Here is an 11,940-nt window from a genome sequence, read left to right as displayed (position 1 = left end):
CAAACACATACCAGTTTCATCACTGTGTCTGTCACGCGACTCTGTTCCCCTTTCGGGCTTGAACTGATGGTAAAACTAAGGACATCTACTGTCTTTACATTTATGTTGAAAGCTGCAGCTCGTGATTATGGAAAGGGGCTTTCGACGCGTGCTTGTGGTGTTCGGCCAATCACAATGCACTGGGTCAGCTGGCCAATCAGAGCAGACTGTGCTTGTCGGAAGGAGAGGCTTTGTAGAAAACGACATGTTTGAGAGAGGCGGGGCATAGAGGAACTACAATAATGTACAGTATTTGAAAAATAATGTGTCTTTTGAACATTAAAGCATGTCAACATATTCTGTTACACCAAATACACAAAATAATGATCTTTAAAATAGCATCATATGACCCCTTTAAATTCAGTGATCACATGCACACTGAAGTTTGAAAATTCTTGAAACGGTTCCCGCAGCCGTGAAATTTTACTTGAAATTTGAAAAGTCATGGAGATTTTTAAAGTGAATGTCTTAAGCAAATCTTTTTAAGACGGTTGTTTTCAATGCATTGTCAATCTGACTCATAAATAAGTCTAAATTATTTATTAGCAAATTGATTTGAATTGATTTAATAATGAATTAGATAGGAATTAATATATTAATAATTAATTGAATAATCCTTATCCAGTAATCACAAACTACTTAAAAATTCATATCAATTCATTAGTTAAAAAGAGAGTTGGAACCCTGTTGAAAGTTTTATATCTAGACGATTATTATAGCTGTTATATGCAGATACATCAGCACTTTTAATGACGATGGTTCATCTTAGCAGGCCGATACGTCACAAATGTACGCTCCAGTAGGCGCCTACATTTCTTTGCGTGTCAGTACGTAAATGTACCAACGCAAACCGTCAATGGTCTGATTCTGCTGAGTCACTGGATTATCAAACATTCTCACACATGTACATTTAGAAGCGCACATAGTAACTGTGTTTGAGCCAGGCCTGACATGCTGGAGAAATACTGTCGAGAGCAGCATGAATTATTCTTTTTTTTTTTTAAGTATCTTCTTTTTTTCTTTCTCATTTGACAGCCGGTTTCTCATGTGCTTCGGGATGAAGATTGTCCCTCAATGATTGTGCCAAGCAGACCATGTAAGTTTTTTTTCAGAGAATAATTTTGTGAGGAATGCATAGTCAAATGGATGCTTTCTTTGCTTGTATTGTTCGTTACAATTGCCTGTATTGGTGCCAAATTTCAGTTCAAAACATTTAAATGCACATCAGCATTAATAATGTACAAATGCTTCAAAAAATATCCACAATTTCAGGCGAATCTCGAAACTAGTTCCCGAACAAAGAAAACCAAACATTTATTGGTATAAGTGGGCTAAATTAATTCACATTAGAACTATGTGTAATTAAAATTAAGATACTAATGAAAGATTACATGAATGTATGTAAATATGAATAGAAACCTGTATAGCAGGAGATCATGAGTTTCAGTTCAGGCCACTGTATCTCTTTGAAGCCAGCATATCTGTTTTGTTGTTAACATTGTGAATAATATAAGAGATAGAAAGAGAGGAAACGTCTCTGCCAAAGCTGGGAAGGTCACTGCATCCTCTCCATATCTGCAAAGGAGGCACAGAATGATATGAAACCCTTGGATAGCTGCTGCTTATCACCTCAGAAATTCAGGCCTTGAAGATAAATGAGCAGACAGACACAAAGCATGTCCTCAACAGCTTATAAATACTTAAAAATTAAGTGGGATTTTTATTTTTTCTTTATTTTTTGCTATTCCATCAGTTCTCCAGAGGTGCTTTCCCGATTTCATCACTAGAAACGGGACATTAACTGTTGCCAACCAAACAAGCTTCAAAGATGGACACGGTAAAATCAGAAGTGTCGTCGATCTGAGAGATGCAGCAAAGTAAGTTCACTTCTTAGTAGTGCTTAGCACTAAGCACCAATATATAAGACTACAGCTTAAAAAAAGTGTTCTACCAGCCTGTTTAGTATATGTTATATTGATGCTGCATTGTCTGTATGGCTTCAAAATTGCTCTCATTCAGTGTAACATGAATATGAAGACTAGTTAGGCAAGCCAAAACAGCCATGCTGGCTTGGTTTGAGTTTGACATATGAATTTAGTTACGACAGTGTTTCTTAAATATCAACTTTAATTTCACACGCCATTCTGTGGTCAAATATTATTATATAATGGCACTAAATTATATAATTTACTACATAATTATATAGCATATAATTTAAAACCAGTGTTAGTTTCACTTGTATCCCTCTGCAGTCTCTGTCTTCTTCCGTAATAAAATAATTTCATCTTATATTTAATATTTCATGTCTAATTTAATATTTATTTGGTTAAGTAGCTGTGTTTTAAGTGGGAGAATATACAGTCAGTTGGTTGCTCATGGAAAATAAACTCCTTTGCTTTACATCAGGGTCCTGATCACCTTGTCAGTGCTTATTTTGCGGCAACAACTGGCTAACTATACAGTACATTATCCCATATATACGAGTCTAAAAATATCTTTTGCCCTGCATAAAATCACTCAGCTCTTCCTAATTAGATACAATGATTAATAATTAATGAATGCTCTTCTGTTGGAGCTCTCCGTTTCCGTTTTAGTTGTATGAGTCAGATTTTAAGTGGGTGTACACTACCATTCAAACATTAGGGCTCGGTAAGATTTTTTTAATGTTTTCGAAAGGATTCTTTGATGAATAGAAAGATCAAAGGACCAGAATTTATTTGAAACATTGATTTTTATATAATATTATACGTCTTTACTGTTTTATTTTTTAATCAATTTCATGTATCCTTGCTGAATAAAAGTATTATTTCCTTTCCAAAAAAACACCTGACCCCTGACTTTTGAATGGAAATTCAAAAAAATTCAAAGTCTTGCGTCTTGATATTAAAAATATGTGCATTTGACCTCGTAAATACAGCAGGTAAACAAATAATACAGTTATTTCCAACATTTCGTCCTCAATATACTGTCTTCCCATCCAGGCAAGAGAGGACAATTTTATCTGGGTATGACATTTGGTCTTACAAAAGGTCAGAGAGAAGCAAATACGTCAAGCTATGCATGTTTGCATGAGTTTGCTGCTGCCATAATAGCACTGATTTAAACGCCGTGGGTGAAAGGTCACACAGGGTATTTTCTTATTTTGGCAGACTACAAAGTAAAATTAGTTAAAAGTAGTTCAGCTTTTTCCATCTAGCTGTTATTTAATGCACAAATGTGTCCTGTGTGAACAGGCCCTAACCAATTGTACTTTTGGAGTTTCACTCACAAAACCGGGCACTTTTATGCTCTAATCTAAAGATGCTTTTTTACAGCTGTTTACCTGATTGCAGAAAGCCAAGGGTTTTGCTTCATGTGTGTCTTTTGTAACATTCTCAATGCTTCTTTTTTGTAGCAAAGTTACAGCGATGCAGCAAGGAACAGAAAGGTCTCCATTTCTTGTCAGCTTTGAAATTAGACCTTGTCCTTCGCTTATCTACAAACTAACCTCCCTCACCACACATTCTCCACCTGCAGCCTCTCAAAGAATCTGTAGAACAGAAAAAACACATCTCTGGATGTTTTTTTCCCCCTCATCAGAACTGAGGTCACTGACAAAATCCTTCTGCCTTTCAGATGTCTCTCTTCTTAAGAATATAATGGCAAACGGAAGTGAGGAACATGTGACTTGTCATCGCAAGGTTGTTTTGTACAGGAACTATATTGATTGTGTTTTCAGCAAGTGTAGGAGTTTAAAATGCATTTGTAAAAATTGGGACACAGAGATCTCCTCCATTCATCTAAAACTTCTCTGTGTGATGAAAGTAGTTGAGCTGTTTTCAGTATAGTGCATTTAATAAAAAAATTTGATTTTTTTATTTTTTGCAGACTCGTGCTCTCATATGAATCATTCATATGATTCTTTGAGTTCCTGTGCAGGTGTCTGCACTGCATTTATTTTTTTTTTGTAGCAATATTCATCTGTTCTGCTTTTTTCTCTTTACAACAATTATACAAAATTATAGGTAAGTATAGATAACTGCATTTATTAAAAAAGTAGCTTCACTGTAGCTTTTTCAGACCGATGAGTTTTGTAAAAATCGACGCGTTTCAAAAAGGCGGGGCATAGAGGAGAAACAATAATGTACAGTATGTGGAAAATTATTTGTTTTTTGAACTTTAAACCGCATAAACACATTTCATTACACCAAATACACAAAATAATGTTCTTTTTAGCAGCATCATATGACCCCTTTAAATTGAGTAGCTTATAGCTTGACAAGTTTCAGTTTCAAAATAGCTTCCTCAACACTGCTGCTATCCTTTTCAAAACCACCTCACCTCCGTACATATAACATATTCATGTGCCTAACTTACAAGTAATAAAATCAAATGATAAATACTATCATTAAAGATTCCAATCAAAGTGCGCACATCCAGAAAAATATTTAATTATGTTCTCACCACAGGTGACGTTTCGAGCCAGAAAGTCTGATGAAGAGCTTTTAGGCTCGAAACGTCACCGGTGGTGAGAACATAATTAAATATTTTGCTACTTTTGGAGCTGTGGTGTGCCAACTTTGATTTTCCTGTTTGAAATACACTATCATTGAAATGTTTTTTTTTTTTTAAAGAAGACTCTCATGCTCACCTAGGATGCATGTATTTGATCAAAAATACTGTAAAAACAGTAAAATTATTACAATTTAAAATAACAGATTTTTAAAAAAAATACTTTAAAATGTCATTTATTCCTGTGATGGTAAAGCTGAATTTTCAGCAGCCATTACTCCAGTCTCCAGTGTCACATGATCCTTCAGAAATCATTCTGATATGCTGATTTGGTGCTTAAGAAACATTTCTTATTATCAATGTTGAAAACATTTTTTATTTTTTTTGATGAATAGAAAGTGCAAAAGAACAGCATTTATAAATGTCTTTACTGTCACATTTGATCAATTTAATGCATCCTTGCTGAATAAAAATATTAATAAAAAAATGGTAGTATATATACAATCACTTCTTTCACCCTAGATTTACAAAAAAACATAATCTATACTAATTTTTAGTTTGACCTGAGTAAAACGAGACAGTGTGGGATAGAAATAAAGTCTGGAGTCATCTTTACAAAACATTTCTGCTGGACTAAATATTTTGTAAAACATTAAGAAAACATGACTAATGACCTTTTAGACAGTTTGACATTGCACTGACTGTACTTCTGTCCCTCACAGCATAATTTTCAGTTGCGCCATATTTAATAACTTTGACTAAGTTCTTTAACCCTTCACCTCCACTGTTTTCTTACACCGGCGGTAACACTTGTGTGAAACATCTGGTAACACCTGTGTGAAACATCGACCTGACCTCTGTAGATCCGTAATAACCAACTGTAGTGTGCTTCTTAGATGAATGAAGAATGGACTGCATGTGGCATGTTTATGAGAGAGAGACATAAACCACCCCATAAACTGCTCTGTACTTTCAGTAAAGTTGATGTGCAGTTTATATAATTTTTTGACAGTTTTCTTGCTTTTACAGTGGCATCACCAGCCTTTTGGATGCAAAGGAAGTGGGCATTAAGATCTTTGAGGATTACGCCAGCTCGTGGTTTTGGATCCTAATGTATGTATAACATCATTTTTTGACATGCATTTTTTGAAATGCAGCATATTGATAGGTGTAGCTGATCTGTGGTTTATGGGTGTTTTCAGTGGTCTGGTGATAAGTATGCTGGTCAGTCTGATCTTCATTCTGCTGCCGAGGTTCACCGCTGGCGTTCTCTTCTGGATGGTCATCTTCGGGGTCATCGCAGCTGTGGGCTATGGTTGGTAATGACTACAGAATACTACATACCAATACTTAAAAACTAAACTCCGATATAGGCTACTAAATTTAAAGGGGACATCAGATGCCCATTTTCCACAAGTTGGTATGATTCTTTAGGGTCTTCATGAAATGTCTGCAATGTACTTTGGTTAAAATTCCTCAATGGTCGTGTAAAACAACACCATTTTTACCTTGCCAAAAACAGCTCTGTTCACAGCGACCCGTTTCAGTGCATGTCTCTTTAAATGATAATGAGTTACTGCTCACCCCTCTCTTCTGTGGAAGAGGAAAGGCGATTTGCAAATAATCATATAAAATATAAAGTGTGAGACTTCTTCTGAAGGTGCAGATGGATCATGAACAGTGGGTACTGATTCATCCTTGAGTTTCAACTTTTTAGCAAAACCTGCCTTGAATTGTCCCTCGTTCAGAAAGCAGTCTGGAGTAAAATGATTTGCGCAGACATGAATTTAGGTGTATTCGGTGGCGCATTACCATCAAAAACAAAACTATTCCACTGCATCCTCCTCAGTGGCTCTGATGTCGGGAGAAAATGAAGATTCTTATGTTCACTTTTACATCCAACTACAAAACACCTGCATTGCTTACGAGAAAATGGCGGACAGCGTACAACTGGCTGAGGGCGGAGATATGCAAATACGGGACAGTCCATCAGCGGTTGTGGGCGGGGCCTGAGCAGCATGACGTCATACTGCTCAGAAAATCAAACAGCTTGATAATTAAGAATGTTGAGGTTTTTTGGGGGTTAAAAAAAAAGAGAAGTGAATGGATTTTTATCATTGTAGGGTGGTTGTGTCCACACGCTGCTAAGACACATTTATATGCAAACACCATGTAAAAGTGAATTTTGCATCCGTTGTCCCCTTTAACATTAACTTCTTAAAGGGATAGGTCATCCAAAAATATATATTAAAAAAGTTATATAATATACGCATTCTCATGTTGTTTTAAAACCATATGTGACCCTGGACCACAAAACCAGTCTTAAGTGTCAAATCTGAAAGATTAATAGGCTTTCCATTGATGTATGGTTTGTTAGGATAGGACAATATTTGGCTGAGATACAACCATTTGAATATCTGGAATCTGAGGGTGCAAAAAAATCTCTTTTGTCTTCTTCAGTCAGATCTTATCAGTGAATCAAATGATCCAGTTCACAAAACTGAATGAATCATTCACGAACCAGACTAATCTGGTTCTCTCATGAAGTCTCAGGCAGTAAATGTTCACTTAAATAAAACCCTGGTCTTATAACTGGCTTTAACACTAAATGATGTGTCAGCTTGTTAGTGTGTGAATGTCTCTGCACTATGGGTTCATCCACTGTGTCCTGACTGTCACTTACAGGAATATGGCATTGTTACTGGGAGTACAGTTCACTCAAGGGGAAGCCGGACTCTGACATCACCATCCCAGACATTGGATTCCAGACTGACTTCCGGGTTTATTTGCAGCTGAGTCAGACCTGGCTCATATTCAGTGAGATTTCTTCGGTTATTCCAGAATATGAGTGTTTGTAGTGAAGTTTAAATCAAGTAATACATCTCAAACCAAGCAATGCACCTGCACTGTCAAGCTGATGAAGGTTATGAAAAGTTCAGTTTGATGGGAGTGACTGACAGCTTGATATTTTACCGCAGTGATCTCCTTGGCTGTCATTGAAGCTATCATCATCTTAGTGCTGATATTCCTGCGGAACAGAGTTCGTATTGCCATCGCTCTGCTAAAGGAGGGCAGCAAGTATGTTTCTTTCTGCCTTTCTCTCTTTTCCTTCTGTTTAACGGTGGTGCTTGGAAAGAATGGAAAAACGCCTGGAACAAAGCTGTCAAATGTTATTTTACATGTTATCTCTCTCTCTTTCCTACAGGGCGATTGGTTGCATCATGTCAACACTGTTCTATCCAATCATCACCTTCCTGCTTCTGGCTATTTGTATTGCATACTGGGCTGTTACAGCTGTGTATCCAAATTTCTATTTAATTTGAATGCTGAATGAAGTTGAATACTTTTTAATTTATGGACGTTTGTTTCTGCCTCAGGATAAAAAACCTTAAAGGTAATTGTGACTTTTTTATCTTACAATTCAGATTTAGATTTTCATGCAATTCTGACTTTTTATCTCACAAACTTGTTTCTTGCAATTCTGAGAATTACGAGATATAAACTCAGAATTGTTAGATATATAAACAGAATTCTGAGCAATTCTGAGAAGAAAAATCAGTATTGTGATATATAAACTCAGATTTGCAAGTAAAAAAATGTCAGAATTGTGAGATAAAAAGTAGCGATTTTTATTCTGTGGCAGAAAAAAAAACAGAACTGAGAGATGTAAACTCCGAATTGTAAAAATGTAAACATGTCAGAATGACTTAAAAGTCAATTAATTTTTTTTATCTTTTTCATTCTGTGGTGGAAACAAGTTTCCATACAAGACTACCTGTTTTATCGGAGCAGTCTTTATTTTAGCAGTTACATTTGGTAGCACAGAAATTGCACACTTTAGCTTTACTTAACTAGTTTGTATTGTATTTTCCTTAACCACAACTTCTTGTAGGTTCCTGGCATCATCTGGTGATGCAGTATATAAAGTAATGTCAACGCTACCCAACTGCAAGTATACCAACCTCACCTGTGACCCAGAGGTAAGAACTTACCCTACTGTAATCTGTGATCATCTGAGATACAGGAATCTGTTTACACAGTGTACATGTTTTCATTGTGCTAAATTTGAATAATAAGTCCATTTATATTGAATCTTGAGTTTAGTAGTTGTGTCATGTTGGTGTCTCTTTGATGTGTTTCAGACCTTCAGTCAGTCCAATGTCACTAAACTTTGTCCGGGCTCCCAGTGCACCTTTGCTTTTTATGGTGGGGAGAGTTTGTACCACCGTTATATATTTGTTCTTCAGCTCTGCAATTTGCTGGTCTTCCTCTGGCTGGTGAATTTCACCATCGCTTTGGGCCAGTGCACCCTTGCCGGGGCTTTTGCCTCGTATTACTGGGCCTTGAGGAAGCCAGCAGACATCCCACCTTGCCCGCTGGCTTCATCATTTGGCAGGGCTTTAAGGTATGTTGCCATTTCTGGTCTTAGAAGCTTGTAGATGATTGATTACTTCTGTGAGTGGAGAGCTGCAGGACTGAAATTAAATGTTCACTGTAATCACATTACCATGTTATGTTACATGTACAGGTATCACACAGGCTCTCTTGCGTTTGGAGCTTTGATTCTGTCCATTGTACAGTTTATACGGATTATTCTTGAGTATCTCGACCACAAACTGAAAGGTATAAATCACATTTTCATTTTCAAAAGTTTGAAACATTTTCATTATCAGTGATGGTCACAGTGATGCCTCCACTTGACATTGTTCTTGTATTACAATGTTTTAATAAAATAAGAATTATATTTTATAATGTAGTTTACGTCATACTTCAAACATTTATAATATTCTTATCTACACTGGCTATATGTTTGAAATTGTGGCTTTTCTAATTTTAGATTTTAACTTATTAAATAGTTGCATTAAATAGTTTCCTTGAATGCATTTTCACAATAACTTTCATCATAACATCACAAATTGCTGATGCTAGAAGAAAGTTTGCATTTTTACCTAAATCAGGCAGATACACCACCTTTCAAAATTGTGGATCAGTAGGATGTTTATTTACTTTTCTTCAGCAAGGATGCATTAAATTGATCAAAATTGACTGTAAAGACATTTGTTACAAAATATTTCTGTTTCAGATAAATGCTGTTCTTTTGACCTTTCTGTTCATCCTGAAAAAATGCATTACAGTTGCCACAAAAAATATTAAGACGACTGTTTCAACAACGTTAATAATAAGAAATGACACTGTAATGGCTGTTGAAAATTCAGCTTTGCCATCACAGGAATAAATTACATTTTAAAAGATATTAAAATAGAAAACATTTGTACTTTTATCAAATAAATGCAGCTTTGGTGAGCATAAGAGACTTCTTTCAAAAACATTAAAAAATCATACCTACCCAAACTTTTGAACGGTAGTGTAAAAATAGTGTAGAATACATTGTGAATAATGGTGCTGCTCTTTCATCTGTCTTTGTCGCAGGTGCTCACAATGCATTTACACGCTTCCTGCTGTGCTGCCTAAAATGCTGTTTCTGGTGCCTAGAGCACTTCATCAAGTTTATGAACAGGAATGCTTACATTATGGTGAGTCGCTCCACTTTTTCAAGGTACAGGCATTTCATAACTTTATACTATATACATATCTACTATATAACAGCATGCATTTTCAATGTGGATACTAAATTGTTTCATTTGTTTAAATATGAAAAGCAATGTCGAACCTGAGTTGTCGAGACAGAGACTGACAGAAAAGTGCATTGACATTTATTGTTCGTTTTTATTCATGTCCTCAGATTTCAATATATGGGAAGAATTTCTGTGGCTCAGCGCGAGACGCTTTCTTCCTGTTAATGAGGAACGTTATGAGGTAAGAGTCTGCACAGCTGCGACATTTAAAATGTAATTGTCAAGGTGTGAAGCTGCAAAGACTCTGTCTCTCACACACACACCTGTTCAAGAATTTGTTCCAGTTATTGTGACATTTCCAGGATGTTTTTAGGATGTTATTGTTTTATTAGGTTTATCACTGTCAAATTTCACTAAGTGTTTCTTCCATGCCATAAAATAAACACGTTTTGTTGTCTGATGTTTTTCTTCTGTGTTCGACTTGTGAAGCATAATTTTAAAGGGGTCATATGATGCTTTTTTAAAGATCATTATTTTGTGTATTTGGTGTAACAGAATATGTTGACATGCTTTAATGTTCAAAAAACAGAAAGGAAAACTTGAAATCGCATCATATGACCCCTTTAATAAAAGTCATATGTGGAGATAAACACACCTTTGACAGGCACAACTCATATTTGGACAAATATTATTAACTAATAAATTGTGAATTCTTTAAATATTCCTTATAATAAAATGTCTAGTTTATGTAACAGCTCCAGTACTAAATATGACAATATATAGCATCTATTTAATATTCTGTGTATTTTTCTCTAGAGTTGCTGTTCTAGACAAGGTGACTGACTTCCTGCTGTTCTTGGGGAAACTGCTGATCTCAGGGAGTGTGGGTGAGTCAACCGTTTTATCTGACATACAGACAGGGCAACATTTAATAGAGTAATAGAGTCTGGGGGCTTAAACCACACACAGAGACACTGCATAGACCTGCCTACATACACATAAATTATAAACACAAAAATGATTGATGTCACATTGTTTGCCATCCTGGCTCTTTTTGTTTGCTGATGTTGTGAATATGTATTTGCAGGTGTCCTTGCATTCTTTTTCTTCACCCGCCAAATACCAGTAATCCAGCAAGAGGTGCCATCATTAAATTATTATTGGGTCCCTCTACTGGTGAGTGCAAGCATTACAGCTTCCTCATGTTCTAGAAATTATGCTTGTGTATATATATATATTTCTAAAATGCAATATATGTAAAATACAATTTAATATGCATATATATATATATGGTTAGTACTATAAGTACACACACACACATAGATATACAATTTTTAATACATTATCAAATAAATTAACAAATATATAAAATATACATATATATAAAGATGAATACATTATATACACATATATAAAACATCATTAAAAACATAACCGATTTGTATTTATCGAGGTATGTTGGAACGCTGATTTATTCTAATTTAATTTCTCTTTTAATCTTTTTTCCATTCACAGACTGTGATATTTGGATCCTATATGATTGCACATGGGTTCTTTAACGTCTATGCCATGTGTGTAGATACATTGTTCCTCTGCTTCTGTAAGTACACCTTATTAAATCTGCAATATTCATGTATGCGTGTTTGGTAATAAATGCTGAACATCATGATGTTTTCAACTTAAACAGCTGGTTTTGTTCTTGATGAATACTGTACACACCCACTGGTCTTTACCTTTCCTCTTCTTTTCTCTGCATGACTTTGACCACTTCTGTTCTCTAAATAAAATACTATTGTGATCTTTATGTATTTATTCTTTTCACTTCTTCTTTTCA

The 11,940-nt window shown here is 35.5% G+C and overlaps 1 protein-coding gene across 4 annotated transcripts in view; it reads left to right on the top strand.

The window, feature by feature from the left end:
- Positions 1 to 11,940, top strand: part of slc44a5b (solute carrier family 44 member 5b) — a 31,570-nt gene that overhangs the window by 16,796 nt on the left and 2,834 nt on the right. For 2 of the 4 annotated variants that reach the window (XM_016557285.1, XM_016557287.1), the window contains exons 7-22: positions 1,075 to 1,135; positions 1,793 to 1,916; positions 3,434 to 3,466; positions 5,560 to 5,643; positions 5,733 to 5,845; positions 7,216 to 7,347; positions 7,509 to 7,608; positions 7,736 to 7,828; positions 8,423 to 8,510; positions 8,673 to 8,935; positions 9,059 to 9,153; positions 9,961 to 10,064; positions 10,274 to 10,347; positions 10,923 to 10,993; positions 11,194 to 11,282; positions 11,622 to 11,706. In XM_016557285.1, coding sequence (XP_016412771.1) covers positions 1,075 to 1,135; positions 1,793 to 1,916; positions 3,434 to 3,466; positions 5,560 to 5,643; positions 5,733 to 5,845; positions 7,216 to 7,347; positions 7,509 to 7,608; positions 7,736 to 7,828; positions 8,423 to 8,510; positions 8,673 to 8,935; positions 9,059 to 9,153; positions 9,961 to 10,064; positions 10,274 to 10,347; positions 10,923 to 10,993; positions 11,194 to 11,282; positions 11,622 to 11,706 — 1,609 coding nt within the window. The remainder of the gene's footprint in view (positions 1 to 1,074; positions 1,136 to 1,792; positions 1,917 to 3,433; positions 3,467 to 5,559; positions 5,644 to 5,732; positions 5,846 to 7,215; positions 7,348 to 7,508; positions 7,609 to 7,735; positions 7,829 to 8,422; positions 8,511 to 8,672; positions 8,936 to 9,058; positions 9,154 to 9,960; positions 10,065 to 10,273; positions 10,348 to 10,922; positions 10,994 to 11,193; positions 11,283 to 11,621; positions 11,707 to 11,940) is intronic. The other 2 variants (XM_016557286.1, XM_016557288.1) reach the window with 1 other exon arrangement.

The sequence above is a fragment of the Sinocyclocheilus rhinocerous genome, unplaced genomic scaffold (genome assembly GCF_001515625.1).
Source record: "Sinocyclocheilus rhinocerous isolate Xijiao unplaced genomic scaffold, SAMN03320098_v1.1 scaffold377, whole genome shotgun sequence".
Lineage (NCBI taxonomy): Eukaryota > Metazoa > Chordata > Actinopteri > Cypriniformes > Cyprinidae > Sinocyclocheilus > Sinocyclocheilus rhinocerous.
The sequence above is the reverse complement of the archived record's forward strand: the minus strand, read 5'-3'. Positions and strand labels throughout refer to the sequence as shown.